The 17,230-nt window shown below is 36.6% G+C and overlaps 3 protein-coding genes across 4 annotated transcripts; 2 read left to right on the top strand and 1 right to left on the bottom strand.

Moving 5' to 3' along the window:
• Nucleotides 1-1,029: 1,029 nt before the first annotated feature.
• On the top strand, nt 1,030-6,523 carry LOC102619196 (putative clathrin assembly protein At5g35200). 2 transcript variants are annotated; one of them, XM_006474349.4, is made up of 16 exons: nt 1,030-1,195; nt 1,739-1,863; nt 1,955-2,024; nt 2,157-2,254; nt 2,481-2,622; nt 2,712-2,812; nt 3,446-3,529; nt 3,704-3,754; nt 3,847-3,912; nt 3,982-4,047; nt 4,126-4,206; nt 4,316-4,393; nt 4,781-4,930; nt 5,065-5,137; nt 5,416-5,528; nt 5,732-6,523. In XM_006474349.4, exons 2-16 carry the CDS (start codon nt 1,765-1,767, stop codon nt 6,092-6,094), a joined length of 1,635 nt encoding a protein of 544 aa, XP_006474412.1. In that variant the 5' UTR covers nt 1,030-1,195; nt 1,739-1,764; the 3' UTR covers nt 6,095-6,523. The 2 variants fall into 2 exon arrangements, with proteins under 2 accessions (XP_006474412.1, XP_015384568.1); XM_015529082.3 differs by having other exon boundaries at nt 1,048-1,195; nt 1,683-1,863.
• A 759-nt stretch (nt 6,524-7,282) lies between these two features.
• Nucleotides 7,283-10,769, top strand: LOC102619487 (uncharacterized). The gene is made up of 3 exons (XM_006474350.4): nt 7,283-8,153; nt 9,213-9,397; nt 10,092-10,769. The coding sequence occupies exons 1-3, from the start codon at nt 7,697-7,699 to the stop codon at nt 10,605-10,607; spliced, it is 1,158 nt and encodes a 385-aa protein (XP_006474413.1). The 5' UTR covers nt 7,283-7,696; the 3' UTR covers nt 10,608-10,769.
• A 286-nt stretch (nt 10,770-11,055) lies between these two features.
• Nucleotides 11,056-16,857, bottom strand: LOC102619791 (uncharacterized). Its single transcript, XM_006474351.4, has 6 exons — nt 16,602-16,857; nt 16,190-16,513; nt 14,362-14,482; nt 13,049-13,108; nt 12,521-12,935; nt 11,056-12,416 (listed from the first exon to the last, which is right to left on the bottom strand). The coding sequence occupies exons 2-6, from the start codon at nt 16,444-16,446 to the stop codon at nt 11,281-11,283; spliced, it is 1,989 nt and encodes a 662-aa protein (XP_006474414.1). The 5' UTR covers nt 16,447-16,513; nt 16,602-16,857; the 3' UTR covers nt 11,056-11,280.
• Between the last annotated feature and the right edge of the window lie 373 nt (nt 16,858-17,230).

Genomic DNA, 17,230 nt, shown 5'->3' with positions numbered 1-17,230 from the left:
CGGATTTCAAGTAATAAAATACGAAATTTAATTTTGGTGTTCTTAAATAAACAAATATATCAATAAAAGAATTTTTATACATTCGTTACTAAACGTTTTAAATTACATGTATATTATGACTAAACTTGTGTGTCATATTTCAAACATATATATCTCTAAAAAATGTTAAAAAAAACAAACGTTAAATCAAGGACACATCAAGTCAATGATTGAATTTTCTAACTCCTCCTAAAGTCCCCTCCTTTCTTCATGGGACTTTTCTCTCAAATCTGTAAGTTGGAAGGTTAAATTTTAACGAACAATTGTGAGGGCCATTTTGTAAAATGAACCAAAAGCAAGGGCAGAATCACACACACACCAAAAGAAATAAAAATCAAAATGGGTGTGCTGCCACCGTTAGATTTTTCCCGTTTCCAAGCGACTTCCCTCTCCCGTTGAGACAACAATGGACGGTCGACCAACAACAAATAATTCAATTCAACGTTTGCATTAAGAGTGGTCTTAAAGCAACCTGCGCTTCTAGACTCTAGACCAAACCTACAAAAAAATCATCCCCTACAACCGATAACAGCTTGGCCTTCACGTACTCCATCCAATCAACACCAACCGTTTGACTCATAATTCTTTCCAAATTAACAGCTTCGTTTCTGTTGGATCTAACAACCGCCCTTGTTTTATTACAATTTTACGTGATTCTTTTCTTTAGCTTTCCACTTTCGTTAACTCAAATCTCAATTTTCAATGCCCGTAATATTATTATTTATTCATAAAATTTTAATCTTTTTCTTAATTATCATGGAGAAAATCTTAAAATATTTTATTACTAAAAAAACTCTCGTGAATAAGCAAAACGGCGATAAACGCAGCCAAAAGAAAAGAAAAGAAAAGAAAAAAAAGGGAAATCGTAAAATGGTTGTAGAGAAGTAAAACCCTTTAAACATGAGAGTACAAAGTTCTTACAAATGCCGTATTTCTGACAGAGATAAAAGAAAGATACCAGAACTAGTATTAAATATATAATAAAGAATTGTCAACACCCCCCCCAAAAAAAAAAAAATTTAAAAATTAAAAATATAAAATAATAGTGAAAGACGCCGACGACTCAACCAGAGGCAGAAAACTCATTTGCTCATTTTGATTCTTTTTTTTTTTTTCTTAGCTACCTTTCTCTTTCCCTTCAACAATTCAGCTCCAGGTAAGCCTTCTGATCTCACTCTGATCATCAGAGAAGTCTTCCTTATCACTGACAGTCATCTGGTTGTCTTTGTTTTTCTGCTTTTCTGTTGTTTTCGTTGATGTTATGATAGGATTCTGGAGAAATTTGTGTTCTCTTTTTTATTAGATCTTTTGATGATAAGTCAAAGTTGCTGTTTTTAGTTTCGTTTCAATTCAATATTAACTCATGTCTCTCCCTTCAGTTCTGTTTGTATGCTTGTACAAGACTTGTTTAAATTCTGAACTCTCAAGTATGTGGCGGTTACTTTTTTCTTTTCTTTTCGGTTTGTTGACTTTTATGGTTTCTTAGTGATGATTAGATCTTAAATGATGTGGTATGAGCTCTAAATTATGGGTTTAGAGTTGAGGGTTTTAATGGATTTGATGAAACTTTTATGAGTTATACAAGTTTGAATTTTGACTTCAGATGGTGAATTGGATTTGCATTGTTTTTGTTTATGGATAAGTTAACAAGGGTAAATGAGGAAAGTGAGTAACATTGGTGATTGATGGGCACTTGTAGAATTTCGTGATTGAGGGGTGGAGAGAATGTCAGGCGGAGGTACGCAGAAGAGCTTCAGGAAGGCGCTTGGAGCCCTTAAGGATACCACCACAGTTTCACTGGCTAAAGTCAATAGTGATTACAAGGTACTTAAAAAAAATAAAAAATGTGCTCTTCTTGATGGTTAGTTCAATCGTGGATGCATCTGATCTTTTCCATGGGGTGTTTAATTCGTAGGAGTTGGATATTGCAATAGTTAAGGCTACGAATCATGTTGAGCGCCCGGCAAAGGAAAAACACATCAGAGGTTTGTTCTGTCCGTTAAGAGTTGTTTGCGGCTTGTGTTTGTTTGGTTTCATACTTTCATGCTTTTACGTCTTTCTGATCTTCCTGACAAAGAAACATTCTCTCTTCTCATTTGCTTTATGTATATTTGCAGCTGTTTTTGCCTCTATTTCAGCTACAAGACCTCGCGCTGATGTTGCATACTGCATCCATGCACTTGCAAAACGATTATCGAAGACACATAATTGGGCGGTACGTAAATCATGCAAGAACATTCTATGATTTGAATACTGAAGTAAATGGGATGAATAAAATGTGTTGAGAATTTAAGCAACAGCAGTGAGACATATTTGCTTTAATTACTTAAAGATTTTAGACATTTCAAGTAGCATAATCTAACTGCATAGTACCTTGATGTGGGACTACATGGATATTTCAATTTGGAGAACATCAGTTCTTGTGTTGTTTGGCTTTATAGGTTGCGTTGAAAACCTTAATCGTTATTCATCGTGCCTTGAGGGAAGTGGACCCCACATTTCATGAAGAAGTCATTAATTACGGCCGAAGCAGGAGCCATATGCTTAACATGGCTCATTTTAAAGATGATTCGAGCCCTAATGGTATATTATATTGTCCACTGTGAATTATTAGTTTTCTCAAAAGCTTAAGCCCGTTGTTTATGAAATATTTTCTTGTATACTATGGTTAGCATGGGATTATTCTGCCTGGGTGCGCTCTTATGCCTTATTTTTGGAGGAGAGGCTGGAATGTTTCCGTGTGTTGAAGTATGACATTGAGACAGATCGTCCTGTAAGAAATTTTTATCTTTAGTGATCATTTAATTTCGATTTTTTCAACTTGATCTGTATCGTTATTATTTATATCTGTGGAAGAATTAATTGCTACATTCCATTTCACTATGACATCTAACCATTCAGTTAATTCAATCTGTTTTAATGGGTTAGGCTTTGATGCATTTAAAAGAAGAGGAATTAAAAAGAACTGCTTAAATTCAAACAGACAGGAAATTATGTTAGATATTATTTGAATTAAAAGAGAAAATTATGTTAGACATTATTTGAATTAAAAGAGAAGATTTTTTTAGATAATAAGTTTTCAGTAAACAGATGCTACAGTTACTACTATCCCTCTTATGCTTTGGAACTAGATTGGATAAGTTTGTAGTTTTTTGACCCATTAACTCGATGAATAATTGGAACTTGCAGTTGTACAATCTATTCCCCTTTCCCTCCCCCAGCATTCTCTTTTTTATTTGCAAAAGGACGTCATCTCATCTTCCTTTCATAAACTTTTCAATATGTTTTTCTAAAAGCTGTGGTGTTGTTAGAAACATGTTGTTGTTGTAGATTCTATTTAAGCCAAATGGAAAACAATAAAGGGCAAAATGAGAAAAGTTCCTAACACATACAAGCTTTGATGCAGAGAACCAAAGATTTGGACACTGCCGAATTGCTTGAGCATTTACCAGCTTTGCAACTGCTTCTTTTCCGTGTCCTTGGCTGTCAGGTAATTCTTTGGATGCTGTCAATTAAGCATCAATGCACTTGTTTCACACATAATGATGTAAGCTTGTTACTTGCAAATGATGGCTTTGATTGCACATCAATCCATACCACACTTTTACACATTTGTTATGTTTAACTTTGCTTTTAATGGACTATATTTGTGATATTTCTACAGCCGCAAGGGGCAGCAGTTCATAATTTTGTGATTCAGTTGGCCCTTTCATTGGTATGTGAACTGTTAATCAAACATGTGATTTCTCCATGTGATTTGAAAATTCTGTTGTATTGTTTCTAACATGTCTTCTTTGATGTAAATAGGTTGCTTCTGAAAGCACTAAAATATATCAAGCAATAAGTGATGGTACAGTAAATTTGGTTGACAAGGTAAGCAACTGTCTATATTTCCTTCAATGAGCTTGGCTGAGAAAAGTTTGCTAACCTTAACTATGACAGTTCTTTGAGATGCAACGCCATGATGCTTTAAAGGCACTGGATATATATAGGAGGGCTGGGCAGCAGGTATTGCCTTTTGCAATATTCTTGTTGTGACAATGATCCCTTCATAGTAGGTTTTATTCTTATTGTCCGTTTTTTCAGGCTGAGAGACTATCTGAATTTTATGAAGTATGTAAAAGTCTTGATATTGGACGTGGAGAAAGGTTTATAAAGATTGAGCAGGTTTGAGTTCTGTACTTGTGGTGCCTTCCAAAACTAATTTTTCTTGCTTTCTATCTCATTACTGTTGTCTTATACTACTGACTGATTAACTTTTGTATTAATACTGAAGCCCCCAGCATCATTTCTACAAGCCATGGAAGAGTATGTGAAAGAAGCTCCGCGGGGTTCAACATTTCGCAAAGATCAGGTACACTAATGCCATTCATTAATCTGGTTTTATTTTGAATGACAACGGATTTAATGTATTTGTGAATGTGTATGCATCTATGTATTTATGTCTTCATGTCTGTGTCTGTATGTGTGTCTCCATGCACATGACAAAACACAAGCATTATCAGCAGGCTCGTATTAAGGCATCCGTAGTGATAATTGTTAAATCTTGTAGACTAATATTGTTGCTTATGTCATTAGGTTACATGCAAAGCGTCTTTTTTTCATCTGTTTTCTTAATATGGATATGGATAATCGTGCATTCGTTTATGTATATCAGACAATTAGGTGACTTTTGAAGTTGCTTTTAATCACTTGTAAATTTTTGTGATATAACTATTGATATTATAATTCTACCACACAGACGGTAGACAATAAAGTTGATGCACCCAAGGAAATGATGGCCATAGAATACAAAAAGACCCCAGAGGTGGAGGAAGCAAAGCCGCCGTCACCACCTCCTCCTGAACCAGTAAAAGTAGAAGCACCAGTCGTTGAACCTCCTGATTTACTGGTAACCTCATAGTCTTTACTTCATTACTTGTTAGTTCTACATATAGCATTTTTTTTTGTTTTCCCCTGAGAACTTAACCATTCAGCTTTCTTTCTCTCACCTTTTTTTTTAAAAAATCTTCGTTTTTACAAAAGGGCTTGGATGATCCTCTGCCTGTCGCATCAGAATTAGATGAGAAGAATGCCCTTGCTTTGGCTATCGTTCCAGGTATATTATTTATTTTATGTGAGGGGATTCTAACTGAAGCAAACTTGATCAAACCTGTTCTAGTAACTAGTTCAGTTACTGTTTGACCCAAAAGCGTAAGCTAACTTGTGAGGGCCAGCAATAGTACCTTAAGTTTTAGTAGTTATCACTAATATGCTTGAAATTATAATGTCATAGAAAAATGAAAAGAGTCTGAAATCTTAGTATTATGTTGTCTCAGTTATCTTGTATTTACGACTGGGAAATTATTTATGATTTCATCATTGTGGTTGTTGCAGTCGAGCAACCGACTTCCGTTGCTCCAACTCAAGGAAATGGAACTGCAGGCTGGGAATTGGCACTTGTTACTGCTCCAAGCTCAAATGAAAATGCCACTGCTGCCAGCAAATTGGTACTCATTTTCCCTAGATATTCTTAATGTTCTGTTTATCTTTTAAATATTGACTAAGGCCCCAAGGTTGCCATATCTCCCACTACACTACAAAATCAGTATTTATGATCAGAAACATTCAGCCTTTATGCACCCAGCACATACATGTTACCTGTTTCAAGTGATGCCTTACTGATGCTCTACATACTGTATTCATCTAAAAGGCGGGAGGGCTGGACAAGCTTACATTGGACAGCCTGTACGATGATGCATTAAGAAGAAACAGCCAGAATGCGAGCTACAGTACTTGGGGGCCACAACCAATCGCTGGTCCAACGATGCAACCAAATGGACATGATCCCTTTTATGCCTCAGGCATGGTTTCTGCTCCACATTCAGTGCAGATGGCAGCCATGGCAAATCAGCAGCATGCTTTTATGTTGCAGCAGCAACAACAGCAGCAGATGATGATGATGGCCCCACAACAGACTTCAAATCCTTTTGCAAACCCATATGCAGCCAATGTCCACCCTTATGGTTCAGGTATGCCGGTTCAAGCCTACAACCCGTATACAGGTCTTATGTAGATGATTTGCACAAAGGATATTTTCGACATCAGTAAACATGGAGGTGAAAAGTGGGGAATAGTTGGTTGAGGATTTCAAAATGCGGGAATGTTTCAAGAATAGATCGTCGTGTACCATATGTTGTGCAGTGTTAGCTAGAATGAGATTCTTTCTTAAATAATTAGTGAAAGGGAGGTTTCTTGATTGTTGATTATTTATCTTGACAAGTGGATAATAATAGTTTTCTAAACTGCCTAATATTTTTTTACCTGTTTGAAGTTGTTGATGCTCGGGCAGGAATCTTATTCTTGTTTATTATTATTATTATTTTTTCCTTGGACAGCTCTGGTAAGATTTTCTTGTAGATGATAAAAAAAGAGCTGTAATCTTTGTGATGTACCACATTCATATCAATGAGACATTACGTTTGAGATTGGTTGATCTTGGATATTCTGCGGTTTCATGTTAAATATTTGGTATTTTTGTACTCTCTCGTCACTTGTGTTTGTTTAATTTTTTTTTTCCCATTATTGTTAATTGTTGCCTTTAGCCAATGAAGTTTCTATTTCTAAATTTTGTGGGGTTTGGTTATGATACAACAGTGGCAACAACACAATTTCTGTCATGAATATGAGCAATTTAATCATGCGTCTGTGACTAGAGAAATTAAAATACAGTACTTAACTTATAAATTGTAACATAAAATTTTGAGTCAAAATTTCTGTTGAGGTCAAAAAGATTAGGTGGGATGGTGGATTCATTGGGTATCAACTTCGTCTGGTCACATGTCCTTAACAAACATGACAGCCCAACCCCAATTCACAGTAACAGCCGCCTTGAAGAGAGACTAGTGTTGCCAAATCGTTGACCACTTTGAGTAATTGAAACGGTGCGGCGATACCCCAAAAGATAGAATTAACCGTCGAACTCGAACAGTGTGAATATTTGACCATTGAAATGCCGGGGTTATTAAGGTTTCCCCTAATACACAACTAGATTTCACTCTTTTCAGATATATTTAGATAAAGATAGTACATTAACTTTAGTGGGTAATGCATATATAAGAATATAAGATGGTGGGCGGTTTAGCCATTCATTTACAAAACAAAAATGACTATCGTGATGAGATAAAAGAAGACCTAAAGTCCCAAAAAAAAAATGAAAAAAAAAAACAAATTTAACCTAGAATTAAGTCAGAGCTGCTTTAATAAACAAATTTACGAACGAATTATATAATTTCTTTTGAAGCAAAAGTCAAACCCAAAAAAAAAAAAAAGTTGAAGTCCTCCTGACAGTCAAGGACTCAAGGGGCTGGAGGAACATTTACAACGTAACAATGATAATCAGCGAAGTACCTGCCGCTTTTGGAGAATGGCTGACGTGGCAAGATCAGATTCACTGTCAAAACTAAACAATAGCTTCTTCTATTCTAGTTCAGTAGTTCTATAAAGAAAACAGAGAGCAAACAAACAATTTTATAATTTTTTTTTTAAAATTTTGTAAAGTATTCTGATAAAAAGAACCGACAGCTTGAACCAGAAAAAGTACATTTTGTTTAGTTTAACCGTTTCCCTTAAATTCCAGAATAGCACTCCAAATCGATAAAGCAAGACGAAGAAAGCGATGTCTTGGCTCTTCAAATCGCTTCAATCCGACGGCTCTGATTCGCCGCAAAGCAGTCCGACGAATCGAAACGGCGGCGTAAAGGAGGAGCTCTCGGTTCTCGGCGAAAATATCGGCCGTCAATTACGCGGAGTCGCCGCCTTCTTGGCACCACCGCCAATCACCGAAAGTCAGTCGCAATCGCGGTCGTCCGATTCCCCGACGCTGCAGGGTATCCGCGACGATCTCGTGGAAATCGGAGGCAGTTTCAAGAGTGGACTCTCGCTGCTGTCTGGTAACAAAGCGGTTGCTGGATTCTCGAAACTCGCTTCTAACCTGTTGCAGTTTCGAAATCAGGATGATTACGGTGAAGAATTTGATGGAGTTGCGGGGATAACGGGGGAGGTTGTTGAGTTTGTTAAGGAAATTTCTCTCCGTTCTGAGTGTTGGACTGATTTCCCTTTATCATTAGATGATGGTAAAATCATAATTTGCTTACTTGCTTACGTTTTTAATTATGATTTCGTTACTTATTTCTTGCCAATTTTTAAATAAGTTCAGCATAAAAATGTAGCATGTATCTTGTAAATTTATATGCATGCCTTAAATTTTGTATATGATACACTAAAAATACGAACACGTGTTGCCCGTGTTTGGATAAAAATGCAAGTATACTGGAAATTTGGCATTTGTCAAGATGAGTTTTCATGGGGTTATCTACCAATGACAAGTGTGATTATATCCTGCAAAATTTGGGAGTATTTGGTTATATCATCAGAGTTGAAAGTTTGGATTTTGCCCGAGGTATTTATCAGCATGCAATAGTTGTTGTCGAGGTACAGTGCTGTCTGGCTTAGGCATAGCTTCTGTTTGTTTGATGGGCAAGTGGAAGTCGCGAAGAATGGTGTCTTGGGTGAGAGACTCTTTAGTTTGAATTTTTTTTTTTCCTTTTTTTGACATTTGTGCAAATGCAGAAGCTAAGATGTGGTGATTTTGTTGAATTTTCTTTTTTAAATTTTATGCTATCTCTTCTTATTGTGAAATTCTCATTGTGAGTTTTTGTGCTTTATTTTGAGATTCTCAAAAGCATTCCTCCTAATGCATGTTGTTACCTGCTATTTCTTCTTTGCCTTAGCTGAACCTTTGAATCATACGCTGCAGAGTTTGTTGTCTGGCTTATATTTTTAGATTGGTGGATGAGTGCTTTAGTGGCAGCTAGTTTCTAGGAATGAGATTATAGATATAAAAGGTTTGGCTGATTGCTGAATTTCTAAGAATTGATTTCTACTGCTTGATTTCTCAAATTTGTATTGGATTAAGTTTGGGACTCGAATGGAGAATGTCATGGTTAGGGTGAGAGTACAATTGCTGATTTGCAAAAGTTAGATTCTGTTTGATATAGAAGATTACTGTGTATTAACTTTGTAGGCCTTATTTACTTCTTCTCAAATTTTTTCACATCCTTTGAATCAAATGGAGATGGATGGCTAATACGACTGCTTTAATTGGTTTTGAATTTTGGCTTGTCATTTTGCAGATTTTGAAATGTCTGATGCTCAGAGAGAACACGCTTTTTCTGTTGAACGGTTGGTTCCAAGTTTCACAGATCTTAGAATCAGCCTTCGTCCTCACTTGGGAGACAACCGATTTTGGATGATCTATTTCATATTATTGCTCCCAAGACTAAATGAAGAAGATTTTGAGCTTCTTTCAACTCCAAAGGCAAGAACTTCCATTCATATGTTATCTCGCCTTTTCTTTTCTAAATTTTATTTGCATGTAAAGCCTAGAAGCAGTCATTGTGGGGCCACTCATGTTTGTATGACCATTAGGCACTTTTCCTCTCCCTTTTCTAAGATATGAATCTCTTTTATTAATGAGACCACTCGCAGCAGAAGTTGTGAAATTCCACCTGGAATTACAATATGGAAGAATCATAATGTATCCAAATACAAACCCAAAAACAACTTTGTTTGATGCATTGAGTCTTGATGGTCTACCTATCCTTATGTTTATTACAATATTTTTTTTTTGTAAATTTCTTCATGTCACCTTTTTGTGGAAGTTATATTCATTGATATGCTTCTATTGTTATTAAAGTCTGAAATTTAGAGAGGATATTTTTTTCTTTAAAAAAAAAAAGAACAGAAAATCAGTTAGTCTGCTCCCTTTGCAACACTACAACCCTTTGTTAGTGTTTCAGTATAATCTCTCACCAACACCGTCATCACCACTACCAAACATGGACACCCGATGACCATCATCACTGTACATATCTTTATGGATTCCAGATGAGAAGACAAATGGTATTGTACAATTTAGTATAAGAAACATATTGTCCAGTTTGTTACATCTTTCTAGTAATAATCACTGTGGAAAAAAAATATCATTCTTAATCAGTCTTATTTCTTTGCAGATTATTGCAACAAGAAATACGCTTCTCCAGAAGCTGCAAACCACGAGGAATGTACAAGTGGGGAATAACACTTCTGATGCATCACAAAAGAGCAGTGAAATCGGTGGGACACAAGAAGAAAATATTGGATCCAGGGAAAAGGATGTTACTAAGATTGTTAATGCAACAAAAGATTTGGAAATTGAAGATGAAGAGAATACTGAGCAATGGTTGGAAGAGGATGACACAGATACAGGTTTTTCTGTGAGTACACGAAAAGAAATTCATCATGAAGAGGATGTCTCATTCAGTGATTTGGAGGATGAGAGCAATGATCGTCCCGGTAGATTATCAGCCAGGAGGTCAGCGGAGGGCACTAAAGCTATTTCACCAAGCGGATCAAGTGATTGGGTTCAGCTCCATGAGAGTTCTATGCATCGTGGTGACCTAGAGAGGGCTTGCCGGTCAACAACTTCTCGGGATAAAGATTCAGAAGGTGAATCAAGCGACTGGCTTGCCGTTGATGATTTTGATTAGGTAATAGGCAGCTATTTGATATCCAGATTTATTGTAAAGTTTTAAAAATTATTTTCTTTTGGGTTCTGTTTTTGTGAATCTCAATTCTCAACTGTCACGCAAGTATTACTGCTTAAAGTAATAATTGAGTCAGTGTCACCTCTAAGTACCCTTTAACCGCGCTGGATTATCTTGAAGTATGTTTCTGTAAGTATTAAAAAAAAAAAAAAAAAGACGAGAGAGAGAGATATTAGAATTATTCCAAGTTGTAAATTTAGAATATAGGTTACAAACATTTTGTATAGTTTCACATTTTTTCTGTGTGTTGCAATTAGATACATTAGTGCCGTTTCACAGAAATGGACTAAATGGAAGAGCTTGCCTGATCTTCTCCAGGCCATCTTCCTTTCCCGGCAGTTATTGTAATTCGTAGTAAATCAACTATACTTTTCTTGGTATGGATAAGCAATAATCGTAAAACGATATAATTTTGACAGGGGAACAAAAAACTGTATGCCCCTTATTTGAGAACCTTTAAAATTCTGGATACAAGCAGGAAAATAAATATTCCATGCATCATCCTGCACATTGGTTTCTATTGTGTAGGAAGCCAAAATAAAATTAAAGCTTCAGCAATGCCCTCTCTCGCTCAAGCAGGTTTCCGCAAAGCTTAGAGTTCCACAGCACTGAAAAATCATGGCCTACAGCCTCCCAATCCTACTGGATTTACAGGAAGTTTGACAGCCAATGAGTTGGGAGGTGGCCCGAATTGTGGGTTTGCGCTGCTACTGATTACCATTGAAGAACCTGGCACTATTTGTGCATATCCTTCTGGCAGCCTCTGTGGCACCACCCTGACTGTAGTGTCCATGGGGTAATAATTTGCACGAGGGAATGCATGGTTAAAACAGTCGGGATAAGCAACTACCGGATGGCTAAGAGAAAAACTTCTTGAGCTTGAGTTGGGTACTTTCAAGGGGTAGGAAGTTATGGATGGAGAAATTAACGGCAGCACAGCCAGCGAGGGCCTCGGATGGCTTAAAGAAAAACTTAACGTTGAGTTGGATACTTTCAAAGGTCCGAAAGTTATGGATGGATGAATTATCGGCGGCGAGGGCCTTGGAAGGCTTAAAGAATAACTTCTTAACGTTGAGTTGGGTGCTTTCAAGGGAACGGAAGTCATGGTTGGAGATGTTATGGGCGGGATAAAAGAAAAATGCCTTATCATTGGGTTGGGTACTTCCAAGGGGCTGGAATTTACGGATGGAGAAGTTACCTGCGGTACTGACAGCTTGGAAATCTCAAATTTTTGTGGCCGCCATTCATGCATGTCATCATCTTTGAAAAGATTCTTCGAGTTAACTGCAGTAGCAGTGACTGGCATCCTGATGCCTCTGCTTTGGGCAGTTTGTGGTTCTCCATGTTCATTAACTTTCTTCAGAAAAGGCATTCTCTGGATCTCATTCAATTGAAACATTATAGGATTTAAAATTTCCGATCTCTGGTTGAAAGTTGACGGTGACTGTGAAGTTGGCGCGGTTGGGTGCATTAACCCATCCATTTTCTTTGATCCTTGAGTCAAAAGTTTTGTGTCAACTGTAGCAGCATGAACACTCTTAGGAGTTAGAAATATACCACAGCCAGTTCCAAAGTCAAATTCAGGAAGGTCCTCAAGAGTAGATGTTGGTTGCTTTGTGACATCAGATGGGAGAGACAAGACAGGTTCTTGAGCAACCAAACTCAGTTTGGTTCTCTCCATGCTTGACTTGTGTATAGGAGGTGCTTCAACTTCAGATGACTGTGACATAGAACCTTTGAGAGAGGTACAGTCTGTGACACAATTGAAATCCAAAAATATTTCAGGTCTCAGAACTGAAGATGTCAGTGAGAAATTAGTATTGGCAGACAAATTATGCAATCCAAGTTGGACTCACCAGTCTTTAGATGCTTGACTTCATTTCCCCAGTTTCCTGTACTCTCAAGAGTGCTGCTCTCTTTTTCTCGTGCAATTCGAATGGATTTCTGGATTGGCTGTTCCCTGGATGAATCTTTTTCCACAGACTTATGATTGGAAGAGCCAAAGGAGGAGTTCAAAGGCTTCTCAGACAGGGAACAATTTTTGCAGTAAAGTTTCTTTGTGGCAGAACTAGTAGATGCTTGCAATTTTCTCCTCACAACACAACCGATCAATGAATCTTTGTAGTCTAGTATAGCAGCCATGCCCTTGAAGAACCCATGTTTTGCCAGTATTGTGATTATGGCGTCACTGCGAGTACAAACGTAGAGATCAACTCCTGGTGACAGTTTCACAAACCCAACTCTCTCCCATTCTTTGTAGCTTTCTGCAACCTGTAAATCAGGATCACAAGAAAAACATGAATCTCATTGATCAGTAAACTCAAGATGAACTCCTATCACATGATGACCTTATTCAACTTTTTCTTCCATTATGATGTACTCACCTTTTGCATGCCTACCAGTCCAGATTTTGAAGAGCCTTCTTTCCAGCACAGTGAGACTACCTGAAGATAGATGTAGACAAACATGTATATGTGTTCCCACTACATATGTGTATTGTTGAATAATCTATATTCTTATATATATTATGCATGACTAGTAAGTAAAAGCTTTCGATATATATATACACACACCTTGTGTATGTAGGGTATGATTTATTGCTCAGCAAGCCTTTTTTATATTAGAACATGAATGCATTTAGTTGCATTAAGAACACTTTTTTCTATCATACATAGTTTTTTGGTGCACTCATCAGCCATCAGTCATCACCTTTCTGAGAATCCTTAGCCCACAATAGCTGTCTGTTGCGGTGCACAAGTACAATAATATCATTTATGAAAACTTTCCAAGCACTTGAGACCTAGTTAAGGATTTTGTTTTCAACCTTCCTAATGTACTTCTCCATAATCTGGTCCCCCCTTGGATGCATTTTCATTGTTTTTTCAATCATCATTTTCCTTAATAACTTAAATCAGAATGATATTTTGGACGATAATTGCAATAGGAGATATGCCATATCCAGACATCATTGCTGGCTACTAAGCACCAGTAGCTTGCCAATCATGTGTGACATCGTTAGATGAGATGTGCCCAAAATCTTTTTAAAAGGAAACATGATTAGTATACTAAGCCACCACAGATATGGATTAAGTCGTTTCCATGCGCAATATACCAAATTTTAATCATTTGTTCAGTCTGTATTTCAGGTGGTTTTGTCTCACATTATATATGCTATCTTATAATCATTAATATTCTCCTTTCTTTGTCTTTGTGGTTAGTTTTTCTTGAGAACCCTAGCTCTCCTATTGAAGAAACAGCTCCTTCACATTATAAACAAACTTGAGAAATCATAGAATTTAAGGATCTGAGGTTTCCATGCATCAAGCAGATTGAAAATATCATCATATAAAAGAGTAACAGGACCAAGATAAGCCGTGATGCAGTCACACAGGAAAATTAACTAGATAAGTAGAGAATACAAAAGAAAAGAAGCGTTACAGTTGAATTTTTTTCAAGATACAAGCCATATATTAAATATTCATTAATTGAAAAAATAAAATATTCCAATGCTTCAGCATCGCCAGATAGCATTCATTTGTTTAAATGGTTTCATCCTTGAAAGACTCTTCATATTTGTTCAATGATAGTTGTATCAACAGGAAACCTAGATTCTTAAGCCAAAAAAACAAAAGAACAAGTGCTATATACATACCTGAACTGCCTAGTTAAAGAAAATGTGGAACAAATCATATCTTACCATCAATCTTCTGTTTCTTGAGCGAGAAAGATCTTGAATATATTTTTCAAAGGCATCTAATCTAACTTTTCCTTTGACTTCTGCAATGTCGGACCACTGGACATCGAACATCTTCTCACCACTACAGAAGAAAAGGAGGAAAAAAGAAAAAAGAAAAAAGAAAAAAGAAAAAAGAAACACGGTCAACAAAATTTTAAAAAATAATAATAATAAATAAGCTACTCAAACCTTCATGCATAACATGTAAATATCTTAGAACTTTGTGAACCATGTCTGAAACGTGCATAGGTGAAAAATATCTATGAACTAGGTAGAATCACTTTGATTGATAAAATTTGTATCAAAACTTCAATTGATGTGACTGGTACAAGAATAAGAGGTTGGCTCCCAAATGTTATCTTGTTAACCTGAAAAAATGATTTAAAAGGAAAGATTATTAATAGGATACTAGAGATCTATAGGATCATTAGGAGTCACTCTATCATACTCAGGTGGAAGTTGAACAATTAGCATGAAATGAAACTACAACCGAAAGTTCCACTGTCTGACCTCATTTATTGAGTTAAGTAACTTGCTTTCATCCCTGGTCCTCCTTTGAAAGCTACATTCTGATCTTGCATTCTGACACAGAGTAGCATCCTCTGCTTGATTTATGTGTTAATAAATTCGATAGTCTTTCTTTTCTCATCACTTCTTCATAAATGATATCAATTTACAGTTTGGGTCTAACTTCTCTTTTATAAGTTTATGAAGAATTTGTAAACATTCATTCAAGTCTGCCTCATAGGTTTAGTACCAAAAAGCTCCTTTCAGAAACTTTTGTTTCGGAATATCGGATTATTTTAGTTTGTGTCTGCAATCATTCTCACAATTGGAAAGGAAGAAAATGTTAAAAGTATCTTTTCAATACAAAATTACTGAGACAATTGATTTTAGGTGTTTCTGTTGGTGGCTCCATTATATTCATTAGGAAAGTTCATGAAACCCATGTATGGGAACAGGGATGGGTCTGTTTTGCATTTAGTTATGCAACTTGGGTGATATCGTGAGAATTTTCCTTCTTGTTCAGTTTTATTTGCTGCTATTTTCAGGCATACTGTGTCAGGGGCCCCCCTTTCCCACACTTCTTCTTGTAACTAAGTTAAATTCTCTACTTGTACAAGATCAAACTGGTCCTCCGACACAATAAGTGTTGAAAATGCCCCAGATGTTACCAGGTCCTGCATTCTCATCCAATAGCCAGGGAGATCCTTGATTATATCCATAATACATATATGCATTTACGAAGGACTCCTATTACCATTGTTAATGACAAATGTAGACACGCAAATTCTTTTGTAGTCCATGTTATGGTATTTTTTTGGTTGTGAAGATCAACCTATACCTTCAATATCTATGCTGAAGGCATGAGTCTTCATCATATTGATTCTCTAAATCAGAAATGTCATGAATATTATATACTTAAAAGTGGTTCATTTCTTTCTAAGGACATTTCCTAGGATGGATGTGTCGCTAATTCTTCAATCATATGGTCCGAGAATTTATAAGTTCAGTGGGATTGTGTCACAATAATCAGTCATCACATCATTAATATGAAAAGAAATAGCGATGCATGCCCATCTTCATTAACTCATTGGGTGATTGTGCTTATTTATAACGCAAGACATGAGAGAATACTGTTATCAAATGAACTAACTATATCAATGCGAAAAGATAACTTATCTTCACAAAGAAAGATGGCCAGTGAAACGCAAGCACGGATATCGAAATTGAAGTTAAAAGCAAAACATTCATAATGGAATCGAATTTGAGAAGTGACTGAATAAACCTTTTAAAGAAGGCAACAGCAGACACGTGCACAGAAGAACTCAGTTGGAGGGACCCATCCCAGAGCTTTTCAGCGGCCGCAGGAGCTCGCTTGCTTGATATTTCATTTTCAGAGCGCTCAATGCAAGCACGAGGTTCCAAAGAGGCTGCCGCAACAGAAACAGGTTGCTGTTGTTCAACGGCAGCTCGTTTTCTCTTTCCTGTTGATCGATGATCAAATTCAAGATAGTTCACAAGCTCTGTCGCTTCTCGCGCCATTTAATTCAAACAACAAACCATGCGCCAACAAAAGTGATACTCAGCATTCCGATTCCGACAAAGAAATCTGCGAGCCAAGAGAACAAAAATCAATCAAAGCCCAGGTAAGCAAGCAATACTATGCAGTTAAAGATAAGGCAATAATTTTCAATTACTTGTGATCAAAATAGAAAATCAATTCCGTCATAACCAAAATCGAACGACTTTCAACAGGAACTGAAATTCGGAATAGAGAACCGGCAATCTGAGAGCGAATCAAGAGTGGAGTAGAGAAGCTTGAAATCAAAATAAAAATTTTGTCTATTGAAGAGTGCGTGTTTGTCTCTGTCAGCCTACTGCCAGCTGTCAGCATTAAGACCAGAAAGGGCATAAGAGCGTTGCCGGCATGGACCGTCACGTGAGTGGGCGGCACTACTGTGCGGACAAGTTTATTTGAATTCATTTTTCTTTTTCTATTTTTTTTCTTTTTTAGTTTTTCATTTTTCAATTTTGTACGTTAATGATTTACGATACATCTTCTTATTTATATTACGTAACATCAATTTGTGTTAAAGACTTCAAAATAAAACGGGCAAATCCCATTCTTCACCGTCAGCTACCACGTACAAACCCCCCGTAACATAGTGTTTTGGATCATATTATCATTGGTACCCCTCGAAATTTGGAATTTTCTTTACAGTATCTACATAATCGTACAGATATTACCAGTGATTAATTTCTTATTTGTAATTTTTGTAGTAAAATGATAGCAATGGAAGGTTCTAAACGTTATTTAGAACAAGAC

This window comes from Citrus sinensis, chromosome 9 (assembly GCF_022201045.2).
Source record: "Citrus sinensis cultivar Valencia sweet orange chromosome 9, DVS_A1.0, whole genome shotgun sequence".
Lineage (NCBI taxonomy): Eukaryota > Viridiplantae > Streptophyta > Magnoliopsida > Sapindales > Rutaceae > Citrus > Citrus sinensis.
The sequence above is the reverse complement of the archived record's forward strand: the minus strand, read 5'-3'. Positions and strand labels throughout refer to the sequence as shown.